Here is a 20,203-nt window from a genome sequence, read left to right as displayed (position 1 = left end):
GTGTGTTTTTGTTTGTTTGTTTTGTTTTTTGCCACAGGCTTGTGGGATTTTAGTTCCCCAACCAGGGATTGAACACAGACCCTTGGCAATGAGAGTGCAGAGTCCTAACCACTGGACCACCAGAGAATTCCTGAGATTAGTGCTTTTATAAAAGAGATCCCACAGAGTCCTTAGCCCTTTCCAGCAAGTGAGTACAGAGCAAGAAGTAAGCAGTGTGCAAACCTGAAGAGGACCCTCACCCAGCTATTCTATGCACCTTGATCTCAGACTTTCCAGCCTCGAGACTGTGAGAAATTTCTGTTGTTGTAAGCTGCCCAATTGGTGGTATTTTCTTATTGCAGCCCAAGTGGATTAAGACAGTGGCCATCTGCAAGCTAAGGAGAGAGACCTTAGGAGAAACCAGAACTGTAGACACCTTGATCTTGGACTTCAAGCCTCCAGAACTGTGAAAAAAAATTTTGTTTTTTAAGCCATCTATTCTGTGGTATTCTGTTATGACTGCCCTAGCAGACTAACATAGCCTCCGGTAAGGAAATGATGACATGCCCACTGCTGCCCCTGCATTTGTAACAGGAATAGACAGCTCCTGTTTACAGCTATGGACAAACACGGAAACCAGGCACATTCCCCATCTTCCCTTGGCTGGCATGTCTAGTCCCTAAGAATCTTAGATGAGCCAGGTGCAGGTGTAAGGGAGAAGTGGCCATCTCTAGAAGGGATTGGAGTTCCAGGCTTTGAGCAAATCTCACTTCTTCCTCCAAAACAGACATTTTTAATGTAGGTGAAATTAAAATAAAATTGTAATTTTAGTCTTGGAATTTTAATTTAGTACTGAAATTGTCATTTTCAGGCTTGAAGCAGAAAATTAATCAAAAGAGGGTCATAAGGCAGGTATTTGTGGAGACGGGGGTATTCATGAGTGTTGTATCTAAAAGAATGGGTTGTGGGCTGTGTTAGGCTAGCTGTTTTCTATAGGAGCCTTCTATGAGTTTTCGGCCCCAGCTCGGGCTGACCAGAGCAACTTCCTTGTCCACTTCTTGGCCTCACTGAGTTTGGTGAACTGTAGTCTCCCAGAGAGTCCCTATTGGTTGGCTGAAGGAGAGGATATTACTTAGGGCAACTTTATTCATCTAGAGCAGCGGTCCCCAACCTTTTTGGCACCAGGGACTGGTTTCGTGGAAGACAATTTTTCTACGGACCGGGTTAGGGGGGAATGGTTCAGGCAGTAATGGGAGCACTGGGGGGCGGCAGATGAAGCTTCGCTGGCTTGCCCGCCACTCACCTCCCGCTGTGCGGCCCGGTTCCTAACAGGTTGGGGACCGGTACCGGTCTGCAGCCTGGGGGTTGGGGACCCCTGATCTAGAGGGTTTAGGAAATGGAGGTAGAGTTTAATTGACTTCAATCCAATCGCACCTAATCTGTAAATTCTTAGAAGAGCTCATGAGGGCGATGAAAGGAAATTTTGCTTTTGCTTTTCAGTTCTCTTCCTGTGTGCCAAAAGACAGCATCCCGCAATCCATACTGTACTTACATTTTTTTCTGGATGAATTGGAAAGAGTAGCTCCAATATCCGCTTCATCTAAATCTGCTTTTTCTTTTTAAAATTGGAATTTGCAACCAGGAGCTCCACATTGAGATGTCAGGAATAGGTACAGAATACAGATTAGAGGATAGTTTTAGGAGCACTGGAGTGAGAACCAGTGGATTTCACCCCTAGCGCATCTATCCTCTGGGCCTCGGACTAATCTTCTCAAATATTTGGAGTTCATTAGATGACATCCACAATTCTTCAGCAAATTTTTTTTTGCCAAGCATGTTCTAGGCGTTGCTCTTTCCAACTAAACAATTCTGAAATTTTCAGTACTTTTGAGCAACTCTTCAGTGTGTTTAGCCTGGAGTTGAGCTGTGTGCACTCCACTTCAGTTTTTTTTTTTTAATTTTTAATATTTATTTATGTACGGTGTATTGGGTCTTAGTTGTGGCATGCATGCGGGAGCCAATTCCCGACCAGGGATGGAACCCGGGCCCCCTGCATTGGGAGTATGGAGTCTTACCCACTGGACCACCAGGGAAGTCCCTCCACTTCGGTTTTTGCAGTCCTGTTCTCCAGAAGCTCACAGGCTGAAGCAAGTATAAAATGGTACAAGAAACTGATGATCAAGTGTTTAAATGTACTCAAGGGTCTAAACATCTCGCCTGGTCCAAATCAGTAACGTGAAAAGACGAAGGGAAGGACACAGTGACCCCTGTGCCCACCAACTCCTGGGCGCGGAGGCGTGGTCAGCCCTGAGTGGCCTGGTCCAAGGCCAAAGGACTAAGGGCCTGCGGGGCGCGGCGGCGGCCGGGGCGGGCGCGACCTTTCCTCCGGCTCCACCCTCGCCCGGTAGCGGCCTCTTTAAGAATCCGAGCCGCTAGCGGGCCTGCTGGCACTCACGTGACTCCGCTCAGCTCACTTGCTCGCGGAAGTGGTCCAGCCTCCGCGTCCCGCGAGGCGGTCTCCGGGTGCCCCGCGGGGCGGGCTGGCCGGAGCGGGCACCGCCGGGCGGCCCGCAGCAGGTTGCTGAGATGGTGCAGTTGTACAACCTGCACCCGTTCGGGTCGCAGGAGGTGGTGCCCTGCAAGTTGGAGCCTGAACGCTTCTGCGGCGGGGGACGCGATGCGCTGTTCGTGGCGGCCGGTTGCAAAGTGGAGGCGTTCGCAGTCGCCGGCCAGGGGCTGTGCCAGCCAAGGTGTGCCTTTTCCACGCTGGGCAGGGTGCTGCGCCTGGCCTACAGTGAGGCCGGTGAGTAGCGGTGGGGTCAGGGGGCTCCTGGGCCCCGGATTGGGGCCTCCTTCCTAGAGGACCGAGCGACGCCTATAGCTCTGGATGGGGAAGTACTTTGTGCTTGCCGGACGGTCTTGCCAGGTCTGGCGGCTGATGGAAGTTGTGCGCTGTGCGGCTGTCCTGGCAACCACAGGTTAGAGCCCGCCTTTGGTGGGCGGGGGACGCTGATTGTTCCTGCTTTTCTGGCGTCCTCGCCGGGAAGTACCTTGGTTGGGTGGCTGGATTCCACTCAACCCAGACACTTCAAACCAAATAAACTTCTTTTCGTATAGAAAACAAGTACACACAAAAGTAGGGAGAATAGTATCCTGAACCCCCAGTTACTCCCATCTTCAACAGTTATTCCTACTTATGGCCAGTCCTTTATCTACTTCTTGTCGATTTTTGAAAGCTCACATTACATGCTGATTTTTAAATCTGTATACATAGAGCTCAGGTCTTAGACCCCTTTTTCCCCAAACAGGGTAACAGCATCCACTACTCTTTTTCCACCAGAAACGTGAAGCAATGCCAAGGGGGTACTGTGTGGGTGTCTCCCTATTTTAGAAAAATCCAACATTTAAAACTAGGTACTTAAGATGACAGAAAAATTCACCATAGGATTCTTTTAACTGCCTGATAAGACACTTAAAATTTGAATCCTGCTTTTCAAGAGGGGTGTAAAGGTGTAAATTGCAGTATTTAGGGTGGAAAAGCCTTTGGCTGAGGTACTTTACTAATAAAGTGGAGAGCACGAACCTGGAGGATTGGAGATCTCTGCCTAATCGCTACTCTGTCTGCAACTGATTAGATGTGAGTTTATAGAAACTTTTGGGTCTCAGTGTCTGTCTAAAAAAAAAAAAAAGAAGTAATTTGAATGCTAGATCAGTGATTTCCAGACATTGGAATTTTGTGGATCAGCAAAGAATTGTGGGGCTACCATACACAGTATCTGACTGTTCATTTTGTCAAGTAAAGATATATATTTAAAAAAATGAAAAGCCCTACTGTTTACCGTCATCGTTATTTATACTGATAACAGGAGAAACACTTAGCTCCAAACATGGGATGTCTTTCTTTATGGGCAACTTACTATACTGTTATTATTTTTTCTTTTTGATTAGTGAGGACGTAATAGGGGCCCGCAGGCCCACAGACCAGTTTGAAAACCACTTATTAGATCTGTAAGTTCTCTTTCAGCAGAAGATTCTGATTTTGGTATGTTTTATGATATTACTCTCCTAATCATTTCACAATATTAGTAGTTTTCCCCATCCCACCTCCTTTTTAGACCCAGGAGTTCTCACCTTCAAGAGCTCTGCTGAGTGGCAAACTCACCAGTTTCAACATTAGTATGTGTGTGTCTGCTGGTGAGGGAGAGACAGACATACAGACACTGTTTACATGACTTGTACCATTTGTCTTCCAAATGGACATTTAATCTAGAATTGGAAGTGGCAGGCGTTATGTAAACCTCTAGCTTTCTTGCCTGTCAGTAGTGGTGATTCTGGGGAATCCTTTGATGCCGCTACTTGTGTCCTGAACCACGACCTTAGAGAAACTGTGTTTCCTGGGGTGTGGCCCAGCATCGGGTGAGTCTGGTGTGTAGTCAGGATTGAGAATCACTGACCTAGAGCCTTACTGGCTGCTGTAGGCAGTGAGTAGTATGGTACTGAAGCCTTGAAAAACAAAGATATTTTTGTAATTCAGTTGGCTGTCTTAAGAAACTTCAGGAGTCCTGTGGTGTGGCATTAGCATGAGTCAGATAGCTCAAGGGTAACTTTCAGCTTGAACGCAATGCCTGGGTACAGCTTCTATCAATCCACAGGTAGTGGACTCCTAGCTATGCTGATAGCCAGATAACTCGTCTTACACTTTCCAGCTTTTTCTTTTTTGTCTCTGTCCTTCCACTCACAGTAACATGGACATGGGGATTCCTGCTCTCAGCCCAGGGTCTCCTCCACACCCCCCACCCTGTCAAAAACAAAGTGAATCTTAGATCGGGGATTTATATTTACTGTAAATGCTTTGCAGGTCTTTTATCCAAACAGAAAACATTTTCAAGTTTTTGTGTTGTTTTTCCATTTCTAATTAGCAGGATGCCAGTCTCCTTTCATAAAGTTTGGGGGTATTAGAATGTAGGTCAAAATTTTGAAGGATGGGCCCTAAATATCATCATCAGTAATGGAAGTTTAATATAGGTTTTGTGTGTGAAGGGAGGAAGAGGAGATGTGAGAACTCGCTCTTGAGGGAGAAAGACCTGGTGGCCAGGGTTGAGTGCTGTGTGGGGAGCTCTGGTGCTGGACACTTGCTTATGGGGTGTCTGGAGGTGGTGAGGCAGAGAGGACAAGACCTTGTGACCCTCATTGCCTGTCCTTTAGCACAAGTACATTAAAGAGCCCTAGAATGTCTATTATCTCCCCCCAAGCCGTACCCTCCCTCAACTTCTTTAAAATCATAAAACATATTTTCATACACTGTATGTTATTTCTGCCTTCTGATATCCATTTTGTCGTAGGAGTGCAGCCTTTTCGTTAATCTGGTATTAGTGTTAACCAGGTTTATGATCTTGTGCATAAAAGGAAAAGTTTACTTATTTTTTAAAAAAATCGATGACTCTCAGCTTAAGGATAAATATAAGGATGATTTTTTAATTTACTTAATGAAGACAGGCTGTTGTAAAATAAGTAAAATAAGGCCCTGGGCACATAATACCTCAAAAAGTTTAATTCCTTTCTCTTATAAAGGGCTATAACCTCCACAGAATCCTCTAGACTTATATCTCCTTTGGAACATTTTGAGAGGCAGCGTGGAATGAACATTGGCTTTTGAGCTAACCAGATCAAGGTTTAAACCCCGATGCCATCCGTTTGTTGTCTGTGTTGCCTTAGGCAGGTTACTCAGCTTATCTGAGTCTCAGATTCCTGATCTATAAAATGGAGAAGGATATAATGTCTTGAAGAGTTGTGAGGATTAACTGAGAGAACTCTAAAGCTCTGTTCAAAAGGCTGACCAGGTAGACACAGCAAGTTCTAGTTCATCATTTGTAAGACAAGTTATTAATTTGAAAACATATTAATACAAGACAGCATAGGCACTATCTATAGTTTGCAAATTATATATAAAACAGTTGCTATATAGACTTTACCAATGAAATAAGCATATATTTATAGACATACGATAGAAAGCTTTTATTATAACTAAACAAATATTCTTAGTTTTAGAATTCATTTAGTAACTTGACTGTGACACCAAAGCACTGACAAAAGAAAAAAATAGAAAAATTGGATGTCATCAAAATTAAAAAGTTTTGTGCATCAAAGGACACTATCAACAGATTGAAAAGGCAACCCACAGAATGGGAGAAAATATTTGCAAAGCGTATACCTGATAAGGGATTAATATTCAGAATGTATAAAGAACTCCTATGACTCAACAACAGAACAACCCAATTCAAAAGTGGGCCAAGGATTTGAATAGGCATTTTTCCAAGTGGCCAACCAGCACATGAAAAGATGCTCAGCATCACTAATCATCATGGAAATGCAAATCAAAACCACAGTGAGATACCACTTCATACCCATCAGGTTGGCCATTATCAAAACAAATAGAAAATAACAAGTGTTGATGAGAATGTGGAGAAATTGGAACCCTTGTACATTGGTGGTAGGAGTGGAAAGTGATAGAGCTACTGTAGAAAACAGTATGATGGTTCCTCAAAAAATTTATAGAATTACCATATGATCCAGCAATTTCACTTCTGGGTATGTACACAGAATAATTGAAAGCAGGGACTTGTGCAGATATTTGTACACCAGTGTTCACAGCATTTTTCACTAGAGCCAAGAGGTGGAAGCAGCCCAAATGTTCATTGACAGGTAAGTAAAATGTACGATATCCATACAGCCTTAAAAATGGATGAAACTCAGACACAAGCTACACCACAAATGAACCCTGATGACATTTTGCTAAGTGAAACAAGCCTGACACAAAAAGACAAATATTGTGTTATTCAATTTATGAATTCACAGAGACAGAGTGGAATGCTGTTGTCAGTGTCTGTGGACTCGAGGCACTACTTCTGATTTATTGCAGTGTTCAGGCCTAGTTTTCAGCTTTATTCTTTTTTTTAACATCTTTATTGGATTATAATTGCTTTACAATGCTGTGTTAGTTTCTGCTGTATAACAAAGTGGATCAGCTATATGCATACATATAACCCTCTTGCGTCTCCCTCCCACCCTCGCGATCCCACCCCTCTAGGTGGTCACAAAGCACCGAGCTAATCTCCCTGTGCTATGCGGCTGCTTCCCACTAGCTATCTGTTTTACATTTGGTAGTGTATATATGTCCATGCCACTCTCTCACTTCGTCCCAGCTTACCCTTCCCCCTCCCCATGTCCTCAAGTCCATTCTCTACCTCTGCGCCTTTATTCCTGTCCTGCCCCTAGGTTCATCAGAACCATTTTTTTAATATTCCATATATATGTGTTAGCAAATGGCATTTGTTTTTCTCTTTCTGACTTACTTCACTCTATATGACAGACTCTAGATCCATCCACCTCATTACAAATAACTCAATTTTGTTTCTTTTTATGGCTGAATAATATTCCATTGTATATATGTGCCACATCTTCTTTATCCATTCATCTGTTGATGGACACTTAGGTTGCTTCCATGTCCTGGCTATTGTATATAGTGCTGCAGTGAACACTGTGGTACGTGACTTTTTTTTTTTTGTGGTACGTGGGCCTCTCACTGTGTGGCCTCTCCCGTTGCGGAGCACAGGCTCTGGACGCGCAGGCTCAGCGGCCATGGCTCACGGGCCCAGCTGCCCCGCAGCATGTGGGATCTTCCCGGACCGGGGCATGAACCCGTGTCCCCTGCATCGGCAGGTGGACTCTCAACCACTGCGCCACCAGGGAAGCCCCTGTGACTCTTTTTGAGTTATGGTTTTCTCAGGGTATATGCCCAGTAGTGGGATTGCTGGGTCATATGGTAGTTCTATTTTTAGTTTTTTAAGGAACCTCCATACTGTTTTCCATAGTGGCTGAATCAATTTACTTTCCCACCAACAGTGCAAGAGGGTTCCCTTTTCTCCACACCCTCTCCAGCATTTATTGTTTGTAGATTTCTTGGTGATGGCCATGCTAACTGGTGTGCGGTGATACCTCATTGTAGTTTTGTTTTTTATATAAATTTATTTATTTTATTTATTTATGTTTGGCTGCAGTGGGTCTTCCTTGCTGTGTGTGGACTTTTTCTAGTTGCTGCGAGCAGGGGCTACTCTACTTTACAGTGGCTTCTCTTGTTGTGGCGCACAGGCTCTAGGCATGCGGGCTCAGTAGTTGTGGCTCACGGGCTTAGCTGCTCTGCGGCATGTAGGATCTTCCTGGGCCATGGATTGAACCCATGTACCCTGCATTGGCAGGCAGATTCTTAACCACTGCACCACCAGGGAAGTCCCCCCTCATTGTAGTTTTGATTTGCATTTCTCTAATGATTAGTGATGTTAAGCATCCTTTCATGTGTTTGTTGGCAATCTGTATATCTTCTTTGGAGAAATGTCTATTTAGGTCTTCTGCCCATTTTTGGATTGGGTTGTTTGTTTTTTTGATATTGAGCTGCATGAGCTTGTATATTTTGGAGATTAATCCTTTGTCAGTTGCTTCCTTTGCAAAGATTTTCTCCCATTCTGAGGGTTGTCTTTTCATCTTATTTATGGTTTCCTTTGTTGTGCAAAAGCTTTTAAGTTTCATTAGGTCCTATTTGTTTATTTTTGTTTTTATTTCCATTTCTCTAGGAGGTGGGTCAAAAAAGGATTTTGCTGTGATTTATGTCATAGAGTGTTCTGCCTATGTTTTCCTCTAAGAGTTTGATAGTGTCTGGCCTTACATTTAGGTCTCTAATCCATTTTGAGTTTATTTTTGTATATGGTGTTAGGGAGTGTTCTAATTTCATGCTTTTCCATGTAGGTGTCCAGTTTTCCCAGCACCACTTACTGAAGAGGCTGTCTTTTCTCCATCGTATACTCTTGCCTCCTTTATCAAAGATAAGGTGACCATATGTGCATGGGTTTATCTCTGAGCTTTCTACCCTGTTCCATTGATCTGTATTTCTGTTTTTGTGCCAGTACCATATTGTCTTGATTACTGTAGCTTTGTAGTATAGTCTGAAGTCAGGGAGCCTGATTGCTCCAGCTCCACTTTTCTTTCTTTAGATTGCTTTGGCTATTCGGGGCCTTTTGTGTTTCCATACAAATTGTGAAATTTTTTGCCTAGTTCTGTGAAAAATTCCATTGGTAGTTTGATAGGGATTGCACTGAATCTGTAGATTGATTGGGTAGTATAGTCATTTTCACAATGTTAATTCTTCCAGTCCAAGAACACAGTATATCTCTCCATCTGTTTGTATCATCTTTAATTTCCTTCATCAGTGTCTTATAGTTTTCTCCATACAGGTGTTTTGTCTCCTTAGGTAGGTTTATTCCTAGGTATTTTATTCTTTTTGTTGCAATGGTAAATGGGAGTGTTTCCTTAATTTGTCTTTCAGATTTTTCATCATTAGTGTATTAGAATGCAAGCGATTTCTGTGCATTACTTTTTTATCCTGCTACTCTACCAAATTCATTGATTAGCTCTAGCAGTTTTCTGGTAGCATCTTTAGGATTCTCTGTGTATAGTATCACGTCACCTGCAAATAGTGACACTTTTACTTCTTCTTTTCTGATTTGGATTCCTTTTTTTTCTTTTTCTTCTTGGATTGCTGTGGCTAAAACTTCCAAAACTATGTTGAATCATAGTGGTGAGAGTGGGCAACCTTGTCTTTTTCCTGATCTTAGAAGAAATGCTTTCAGTTTTTCACCATTGAGAATTATGTTGGATCATCATTTGTCATAAATGTCCTTTAGTATTTTGACTTAGGTTCCCTCTGTTCCCCCTTTCTGAAGAGTTTTTGTCATAAATGGGTGCTGAATTTTGTCTAAAGCTTTTTCTGCATCTATTGAGATTATCATATGGTTTTTATCTTTCAATTTGTTAATATGGTGTATCACATTGATTGATTTGTGTATATTGAAGAATCTCTTGCATTCCTGGGATAAACCCCACTTGATCATGGTGTATGATCCTTTTAATGTGCTGTTGGATTCCGTTTCCTAGTATTTTGTTGAGGATTTTTGCATCTATGTTCATCAGTGATATTGGGTAGTTTTCTTTTTTTATGACATCTCTGTCTGGTTTTCGTATCAGGATGATGGTGGCCTCATAAAATGAGTTTGGGAGTGTTCTTCCCTCTGCTATATTTTGGAGGAGTTTGAGAAGGATAGGTGTTAGCTCTTCTCTAAATGTTTGATAGAATTCACCTGTGAAGCCATCTGGTCATGGGCTTTTGTTTGTTGGAAGATTTTTAATCACAGTTTCAATTTCAGTGCTTGTGATTGGTCCATTTATATTTTCTATTTCTTCCTGGTTCAGTCTCAGAAGGTTGTACTTTTCCAAGAATTTGTCCATTTCTTCCAGGTTGCCCATTTTATTGGTATATAGTTGCTTGTTGTCAACTGTCATGATCCTTTGTATTTCTGCAGTGTCAGTTGTTACTTCTCCATTTTCAATTGTAATTTTGTTGATTTGAGTCTTCTCCCTTTTTCTTGATGAGTCTGGCTAATGGTTTATCAATTTCGTTTATCTTCTCAAAGAACCAACTTTTAGTTTTATTGATCTTTGCTATTGTTGTCTCCATTTCTTTTTCATTTATTTCTGATCTGATCTTTATGATTTCTTTCCTTCTGCTACCTTTGGGGTTTTTTTGTTCTTCTTTCTCTAATTGCTTTAGGTGTAAGGTTAGGTTGTTGATTTGAGATTTTTCTTGTTTCTTGAGGTAGGATTGTATTGCTATAAACTTCCCTCTTAGAACTGCTTTTACTGCCTCCCATTGGTTTTGGGTCATCGTATTTTCATTTTTATTTGTTTCTCAGTATTTTTTGATTTCCTCTTTGATTTCTTCAGTGATCTCTTGGTTATTTAGTAGCGTATTCTTCAGCCTCCATGTATTTGTATTTTTTACAGATTTTTTCCTGTAATTGATATCTAGTCTCTTAGCGTTGTGGTCGGAAAAGATACTTGATATGATTTCAATTTTCTTAAATTTACCAAGGCTTCATTTGTGACCCACAATATGGTCTGTACTGGAGAATTTTCCATGAACCCTTGAGAAGAAAGTGTATTCTGTTGCTTTTGGATGGATGTTCTATAAATATCAGTTAAATCCGTCTTTTTTAATGTATCACTTAAAGCTTGTGTTTCCTTATTTATTTTCATTTTGGATGATCTGTCCATTGGTGAAAGTGGAGTGTTAAAATCCCGTACTATTATTGTATTACTGTTGATTTCCCCTCTTATGGCTGTTAACATTTGCCTTATGTATTGAGGTGCTCTTATTGTGGGTGCATAAATATTTACCATTGTTATATCTTCTTCTTGGATTGATCCCTTGATCATTATGTAGTGTCCTTCTTTGTCTCTTGTAATTTATTACAATAATTTATTTTAAAGTCTGTTTTGTCTGATATGAGAATTGCTACTCCAGCCTTCTTCTGATTTCCGTTTGCATGGAATATCTTTTTCCTTCCCCTCACTTTCAGTCTGTATGTGTCCCTAGGTCTGAAGTGGGTCTCTTGCAGACAGCATATATATGGGTCTTGTTTTTGTATCCATTCAGCCGTCTATGTCTTTTGGTTGGAGCATTTAATCCATTTGCATTTAAGGTAATTATCAATATGTTTGTTCCTATTACCACTTTCTTAATTATTTTGCGTTTGTTTTTGTAGGTCTTTTCCTTCTCTTGTGTTTCCTGCCTAGTGAAGTTCCTTTAGCATTTGTTGTGAAGTTGGTTTGGTGGCACTGAACTCTCTTAGCTTTTGCTTGTCTGTAGAGGTTTTAATTTCCCCATGGAATCTGAATGAGATCCTTGCTGGGTAGAGTAATCTTGGTTGTAGGTTTTTTTCCTTTCATCACTTTAAGTATATCCTGCCATTCCCTCTGGCTTGCAGAGTTTCTGCTGAAAGATCAGCTGTTAACCTTATGGGGATTCCCTTGTATGTTATTTGTTGTTTTTCCCTTGCTACTTTTAATATTTTTTCTTTGTATTTAATTTTTGATACTTTGATTAATATGTGTCTCAGCGTGTTTCTCTTTGGGTTTATCCTGTATGGGACTCTCTGTGCTTCCTGGACTTGATTGACTCTTTCCTTTCCCATGTTAGGGAAGTTTTCAACTATAAGCTCTTCAAATATTTTCTCAGTCCCTTACTTTTTCTCTTCCTCTTCTGGGACCCCTGTAATTGAATGTTGCTGTGTTTAATGTTGTCCTAGAGGTCTCTGAGACTGTCCTCAATTCTTTTCATTATTTTTTCTTTATTCTGCTCCCTGTCAGTTATTTCCACTATTTTATCTTCCAGCTCACTTATCCTTTCTTCTGCCTCAGTTATTCTGCTATTGATTCCTTTTAGAGTATTTTTAATTTCAGTTATTGTGTTGTTCATCACTGTTTATTTGCTCTTTAGTTCTTCTAGATCCTTGTTAAATGTTTCTTCTGTTTTCTCCATTCTGCTTTTGAGATTTTGGATCATCTTTACTATCACTACTGTGAATTCTTTTTCAGGTAGGTTGCCTATTTCATCTTCATTTATTTGGTCTTATAGGTTTTTACCTTGCTTTTTCATCTGTAACGTATTTTTTTGTCATTTCATTTTTTTTTTTTTTTTGGATGGGTGGGGCTGTATTCCTGTCTTACTGGTAGTTTGGCCTGAGGCGTCCAGCACTGGAGTTTGCAGGGAGCTGGACAGAGCCAGGTCTTGGTGCTGAGGTTAGGACCTCTGGGAGGCCTCACTCTGGTTGATATTCCCTAGGGTCTGAGGTTTTCTTTTAGCCCAGCATTTCGGACTCAGAGCTCCCACCACAGGAGCTTGGGCCCAACCTCAGGTCTGGGAACCAAATCCCACAAGCTTTGTGTTGTGGCAAAAAAAAAAAAAAAAAAAGGAAAAGAAAAGAAAAAAAGATCAGTACAATATCAAAGAATAAAAAAAAAATTAGAAAGATAAAAAATAGATTAGGAAAAATAAAAATATAATTGATACAACTGCAACAAGGTAAAATAAAACTGCAACAGAGAAAAGAAAAAAAAGGGGGGGGGGAACAAGCCAAAAGGAGAGATCAATAACAAAGTATAAAGAATAAAATAAGTTAGAAAAATAAAAGATTTCTTAGGAAAAATAAAAATATAAATGAATCAACAATAATGAATCAGCAAGGTAAAACAGAACCCCAATGTAAAAGAGGAAAGAAGAAAAAAAAGTCTTGGCTGTGGGGGCAGAGTTTAGGCAGGGGTGGAATTTAGGCAAGGGTGGGGTTTAGGGTGGGGTGGGACCTCGGCCAGTGGGGGGGTGACATTTTAGCATGGGGTGGTGCCTAGGCTCAGGACCCGGTCGCTGGTGGTTCCTCCTGTCCCCTTAGGTGTCTGTGATCCCCCACCGGTGCCTGGTAGGTGCCTTGGTCATGCAGAGATGCAAATTCCTCGTCCTCCTAGTCCACCATCTTGACTCCACCCCCTCACTTTTATTTTTTATTTATTTATTTATTTTTGCGGTACGGGGGCCTGTCACTGTTGTGGCCTCTCCTGTTGTGGAGCACAGGCTCCGGACGCACAGGCTCAGCGGCCATGGCTCATAGGCCCAGCCGCTCCGCGGCTTGTGGGATCTTCCCGGACTGGGGCACGAACCCGTGTCCCCTGCATCGGCAGGCGGACTCTCAACCACTGCGCCACCAGGGAAGCCCCTCACTTTTATTATTAATGCACTTAGTTTTGCTTTCAATTTTATGTACCTTAGTTCTGAGTTAGATCTGCAGATGTGTACAAATAGTTCATATTTATGTATTGCACATAATCATGTTGTTCAGCATTGGTGCTATACTGTATTATTTAAGTAATAAAAACCGTGTACAGAGGGTAGGAATGGGGAGTTATTGTTTAATGGATTCAGAGTTTTGGGGAAGATGAAAAAGTTTTGGAGGTGGTGGTAATGGCTGTATAACAGTGTGAATGTACTTAATGTCATTGAGTTGTACACTTAAAAGTGGTGAAAATGGTAAGTTTTACTTATATTTTACCACAATAAAAATTTTTGTTTAATGTATTTACTGAGGGAATTCAAGGAAGATGGAGGCCACAAGGCATCTTTTGCCCCCAGCTCCATCAGACTGCTTCTCTGGAACAGAGTGAGCAAATGTATGGGGCCTATGGGGTATATTTAGGCATTCCACCAAGATCTCTGGGGAGAGAACAGGTACAAGGCTCCACCTCTGTGGCATCAAAGGAACCAGCACAGGAGAAGGTTTGCTTCTGTTGAAGGCTGGTTCATTCTGGAGGAGGAGGGGCTTGGCCAGCCCACTTGGTGTCTGCAGAAAGGGGCTGCCCCCGCTTGCTTGCTGCATCTGTATATGGGAAGTTCGTGTGCTAACAGCAGCATTTCAGTTTCAATTCATTGGAAAAGGGCTTGTTTACCTAATAATGTTTAGCATATAGTAAGTTCTCTTTTCAGAATAACACTGACTTATACCCTCTGACCCACAAAGTTCTAAAGATTAAAAATTTAAATGAGGACTTCCCTGGTGGCGCAGGGTTAAGAATCCACTCTCCAATGCAGGGGACACGGGTTCGATCCCTGGTCCAGGAAGATCCCACATGATGTGGAGCAATCGAGCCCATGCGCCACAGCTACTGAGCCTGTGCTCTAGAGCCTGTGAGCCACAACTACTGAGCCTGCATGCCACAACTACTGAAGCTTTCATGCCTAGAGCCTGCGCTCCGCAACAAGAGAAGCTACCGCAGTGAGAAGCCCGTGCACCGCCATGAAGAGTAGCCCCCCGCTCGCTGTAACTAGAGAAAGCCCTCACGCAGCAACGAAGACCCAATGCAGCCAAAAAAAAAAAATTAAATTTAAAAACCCACTAAAATAGAATATGTAAGTGTGTGTTTATGTAATTGGAGAACATAAGAGACTGTTTAAGCAAGTTCGGAAACACAGAAGCCAAGAAGGAAAAGATACATAGCTGGTTACATATTGTAAAAGATGCCATACAAAGTCAAACCATAGCAAAGTCAAAAGTCAAACTATAGACTACCAAAAATGATTTGCTCTTCATGGCCAATGAAGGATTAATTATCGCTTTTACTCAGAGAGCTGCTCTTCCTCGATAAGAAAAATCAACCTAATAAAATAGTAGATAACTTGCAGAAGAGAAATTATACATGGCTGAATAAACATAGGATAAGATGGCCAGCTTTATAAGTGGTCCGGAAAATATAAATTATAATAACCATTAGAGTCCATGTTTTCCCCATCACATGGAGTCAGTTCTAGTGAAGATGTGGGAAAGTAGTGCTGTTTAAACAGCGCTGTTGACAACATGAATCTCTATTACATAACTGTGATTATAATCTGGCAATATGTGTTAAAAATGCACCTGCCCTTTGACCTGATAGTCTTACTTTTGAGAATCTATGCCGTTGGAACTTACCCCCGCCACTAAATAAATATAGCGGTATAGGCCAATTTACTACAGTATAAAGTATAGTAGCAAAAAAACCCTGGAAATACTTGAATGTAGTATCTCAGTAGGGGAATTGTTGAATAAATTATGGCACATGTACATACAGGATATTTTGCAGATGTTGAAAAGGATGTTAGATATCCATGTATCTAACCTAGAGGGAAAGATATTTGGTAATCTTTTGGTAATACATTGGTAATTTTTTAAAGTTGCAGATGGTTAAATATATTTAGTGTGATTCCATTTTGGTAAAAACAAAAACAAAAATGACAAACTACCACTCTATGATCTAGGTTTATATGAAAGAAAGGTTTAGAAGGACACGGGTTTAGGCTGTGTGTGTTAACATTGTCTCCTCGTGGATCGGACTGCCGGGGAGAGATCATAATACTTTTCATTTTGCACCTCTTTATCACTTTGACTTCTCACAACAAAGAGTGATTCCAAAATTACTTTGTAATTTAAAATAATCCAAGAAAATCAACAATTAAGGGAAAATTAACTTAGATTGAAATTTTATTTAATATGTATGGCTTTATCCTGTTTCTCAGAGTTGACATAAAGATACGACTTTTGTGGGAAGGGGAAGGGTTGTAGTATAAGTTCTGCTAACCTCTTCAGAGTTCCTGAATTTATACCTAATTTTAACATCACACTAATACCAAACTCTTTATGTCAGGAGAACTTCGTTAGAGCTGTAGATTCAGAGCTGCGGTAACACTTAGAGCTCTCATAGGAATAAATCGTAGAATTTCTCTGTAAGCTTCATGAATAATTAATGGGTTATCTGAAGACATTAAAATGGGGGGAAATTGTATTTCAGAATCTAAATGTCTACTAGTTAAAAATACACCTAAGATCCTGTTACTTAGAGTTTCGTTCTAGTCAATCTTTAATTCAAACATTCACATTAGATTCAGTTATAGTTCCTTTTCATGGTGCAAGGTAAGTGGTGGTTTCTAATTACAAATTCTAAGTATAATCTTATTTCTTTCTCAGGAGACTATTTGGTAGCAATTGAAGAGAAAAACAAAGCTACGTTTCTGCGCGCTTATGTGAACTGGAGAAGTAAAAGGACTGAAAACTCCCGAGTGTGTATCCGAATGGTCGGACATGACGTGGAGGCACCCTTCAGTGAAACCTTCAGAGACCAGATGTCTATTGTGGAAATGCCGCTTTCTGAGGCCCCCCTGTGCATTTCCTGTTGCCCTGTGAAAGGAGACCTTCTTGTTGGCTGCACAAATAAGTTAGTTTTATTTAGTTTGAAGTATCAGATCATTAATGAAGAATTCTCAATATTGGACTTTGAGCGTTCTTTAATTATCCATATAGATAATATCACCCCTGTTGAAATTTCTTTTTGTATTGGATATGTCGCTGTCATGTCAGACTTAGAGGTTTTAATCCTAAAACTGGAGTCAGACCCCAAAAATGGAGAGCGTGTTAACCACCATCCACGTAAGACCAACAATCCAGTGAAACTGTCAGAAGGTAAATAATGAATTTAGCTTACTTTCTTGTGTTGGGTGCAGAGAAAACCCTTATTTCTGGCAATCTCTGAAAGGCTCTAGTATGTGTATTGCAAGCCACATTATTTATGATGTAGTTGTTCCTAATACATGGGATTTGGATTTATCTTCTGGCTGCCCATATCTTATTCTGTAGCATGTAAATGTATTTCCACATATATCTGTCATGAGAAATAATGAAACAGCTGCTGCTGGATGAGGAGTTCTGGACCCAGTCCTCATGTTTACTAGCTGAATGACCTCGGGTTAGGAATACCATCTCTGAGTTTCAATTTCCTCGTGTGTAAAATGGGGATGATGATAATAGCCCATTGTACTTTATCAGTTGTGAGGGATAAATGAGCAAGTGCTGAGACTTTTCAAAATCATAGTGCTTTATAAATACGTGAGATGTGTGTGCATAAATTATTCCTATGTCTATTTAATTGGTGGGGGGATATTGTGCAATCTGATTTGCATTGGAGGGGTACTTGGAGTTATTAAATAATTTTCTTCAATTTTATTTTTGAAGACATCAGTAATGAGACTTTGCAGCTTGAGTCAGATGATTTTGTTATCTGCCAAAAGCCCATGGAACTTCTTGGTGAAAAAAGCAAACAGTCTGGAATAGCTGTTACACTGGAGTCAACAGGATTAGCTGATGAAAAAATAAAATATTTCCACGTTCAGCACCTGCTCTATAGGTACTAGAAAGCTTTTTATTCACCAGCATTTAATATATATTTACCTACTTAAAGTACATGGAAATTAGATCTCTCCCCCCTCTCTCTCTCTTTAAACTCACAGACGTTTTGCTCCTGATATTTCATCCTGTGTCTTGTCGGATGACATCAAGTTGCATTCACTTCAGCTGCTGCCCATTTACCAAACTGGTAAGTATGACAGTGCTGCGGTGCAATGAGGTGAAAAAGCCCTCGGACGGGAGGGGAGACCGGTGTGGGAAGTAGATTAGGTTCTTCTACTGAGGCTCCCTGTGGCCTTGGGCAGATTCCTTAGCAAATAACAGTAAGTGCTAGAAAGGGAAGTCGTGACTGCTAGGAGAAGCCATGGAGAGGATGTGACTGACAGAACCCATTTCCCTGTTTGAAATGGTCTCTAGGTCCCAAAAGGGAAATGGAAGCCCTGTTATAGCTAAGGTTCATCTGGGTCCAGCTGGGTCATTTGCCAGAGCTGCTTATGATGGCCTTGTGAGCCAGGTGGGAGAATGTGGACTGAATGGAAATCCATTTAGAGCGGTGGTTTTCAACCCTACTGCACATTGGCCTTACTTGGACGCTTTTCAAGATACTGTTGCCCAGTCTTTACGTGTTGGAGATTCTGACTTAATTGGTCAGCTATGCAGCCTGGGCATCAGTATTTTTTAAAACCTCCCCAGCAATATGATGGGCAACCGAGATTAAGAATCACTGTTAAGTTTTGTACTTAGTCCTGGCCCGCTTAATATCTTTAGGAGTTGCCTAGGGAAAGATAGGAATATTTTTCTGATTAAATGGGTTTATAACCTTCATTATTTTTTTCTTTCTTTTAGCAAACATTTACTGAGTACCTACTATGTCGGGTATTGTGCTGAATACTAGGGAACCAATAATGAGCAAAAGTATGCAGAGTACTTGTACTCAGGGAGCCTGTTGTCTCGCGGGGGGGAGGCAGACATGAATGGAATGATCACAAGAAAGAGTACACAATTACACTCTGACCTGAGCACTCTGTGAGAGAGGAACCCTGTCTCGAGAGTGTATAACAAAAGATCCTGACCTCCTCCTGGGGTCAGGGAAGGCTTCCTGAGAAAGAGGATCTGCAGAGTGAATAGGGGCCGATTTGGGGATAGGGTTGGTACAGAGGAAGCAGTGAAGGCCTTGTGTCCGAGGGAGAATCTTTGCGGAACTGAGAGAAGCAAGGGAGAGGGAGGTGTAACATGAGGCAGGAGACCAGAGGGCACACAGCCACCTTAGAGGGTTAGCTCTTTATCCAGGGTTTTCCCCCAGCACCTGGAACAAAAGCCCAAATCCTTTTCATGGCCTCCGTGACCCTGACTCGGAGCTCTTCTTGTCCCACTCACCCTCTTACAATTCTCCATCCATGTGACTTTTCTCTCTTCCTCAGATACACCGAGCACACTCTTATCTAAGACCTGTTATTTACTCTTCCAGTGCTCAGAAGGAACCTCCCTCAGAGCTTGCGTTACTTGGTGTCTTCCAGTTCTTCAATTCACAGCTCACGTATCACCTCGCCACAGAGAACTCCTCTGACTTCTCTATTTAAACTGTTCTCTCCACATACTGCAGAGTTTGTTTATTCTCCACCCCACTCCCCCTCACTAGAATGAATGCAGTTACTTTGTCTTGTGCACTGTGGTATACCCAGAACCTGGAACAGTGGCACGTAGTAGGTGTCTGAGGTGTCTGATGGATGTTTACTTAGTGGACAGATGAGGGGATGGGTAGTACATGTATGAGCTGGGCCCTGCTGGATGAGTAAAATTTTTAGAAGTTGGACATTTTGGTAAGGTATTACATAAAGGGAACCAACACAGGCAAGGTGTAAAACCATCATGTGTGTTTGGAGACTAGCAAGCAGCTCTGTCTAACTAGAGCACAGATGTGTGTAGGAAAGAGGAGGAAGTAGAAACTGGATCAGTTGCTTTGGGCCAGTTGTGGAAGTGCCATAATTGAACTTTCTTCTGTTATTGATGGTGTCCTTGAAGGGTATCAATCAGAGCTATATGTTTTTTTAAAAACATTTTGATTATGAAAAATTTCAAGCACACAGATGTAGAGAAAATAGTACAGTGACCCCTATGTACCCATCACACAACTTCAACAGTGTTGCCTCATAACCACCCCCCACCCCATGCCAGATTATTTTTATGCAAATCCAAGAGTGTATACCTTTTCATCTCTAAATATTTCAGCATGTGTTTCTAAAAGAAAAGGATTCTTTTATTTAAACAAACCCCAAATGTAATTTCACATTTTTTAAAGATGGCTTGATATCATCAAATACCCGTCAGTTCAAATTTCCCTGATTGTCTAAAACAATTTTTTCTGCAATTTACTTGTTTGAATCAGATTTCAAGTAAGGTTCATACGTTGCAATTAGTTCTGATGTCTTCTACCTCTCTTTTAATATGTAGGCTCTGCCTTCCCCTCTCTTTCTTTTTTCTTTGCAATTTAGTTAGCAAGAAACTGCACTATTACTGCAGAATTTCCCACAATCTGGATTTTGCTGATTGACTCCCCACAGTGTCATTTAACATGTTCCTGT

At 41.3% G+C, this 20,203-nt stretch overlaps 1 protein-coding gene across 8 annotated transcripts in view; it reads left to right on the top strand.

Moving 5' to 3' along the window:
* Nucleotides 1-2,447: 2,447 nt before the first annotated feature.
* The window catches only part of HPS3 (HPS3 biogenesis of lysosomal organelles complex 2 subunit 1), a 45,043-nt gene continuing 27,287 nt past the window's right edge, over nucleotides 2,448-20,203 (top strand). For all 8 annotated transcript variants that reach the window (XR_009563785.1, XR_009563784.1, XR_004042962.2 and 5 more), the window contains exons 1-4: nucleotides 2,448-2,782; nucleotides 16,410-16,901; nucleotides 17,451-17,622; nucleotides 17,726-17,811. Coding sequence is in view for 3 of the 8 variants with exons in the window: in XM_060298503.1 (XP_060154486.1) it covers nucleotides 2,566-2,782; nucleotides 16,410-16,901; nucleotides 17,451-17,622; nucleotides 17,726-17,811 (967 nt within the window). In the remaining 5 variants the exon portion in view is untranslated. The remainder of the gene's footprint in view (nucleotides 2,783-16,409; nucleotides 16,902-17,450; nucleotides 17,623-17,725; nucleotides 17,812-20,203) is intronic.

This window comes from Globicephala melas, chromosome 4 (genome assembly GCF_963455315.2).
Source record: "Globicephala melas chromosome 4, mGloMel1.2, whole genome shotgun sequence".
Classification (NCBI taxonomy): Eukaryota; Metazoa; Chordata; class Mammalia; order Artiodactyla; family Delphinidae; genus Globicephala; species Globicephala melas.
This window is presented reverse-complemented; position numbering and strand designations above follow the sequence as displayed.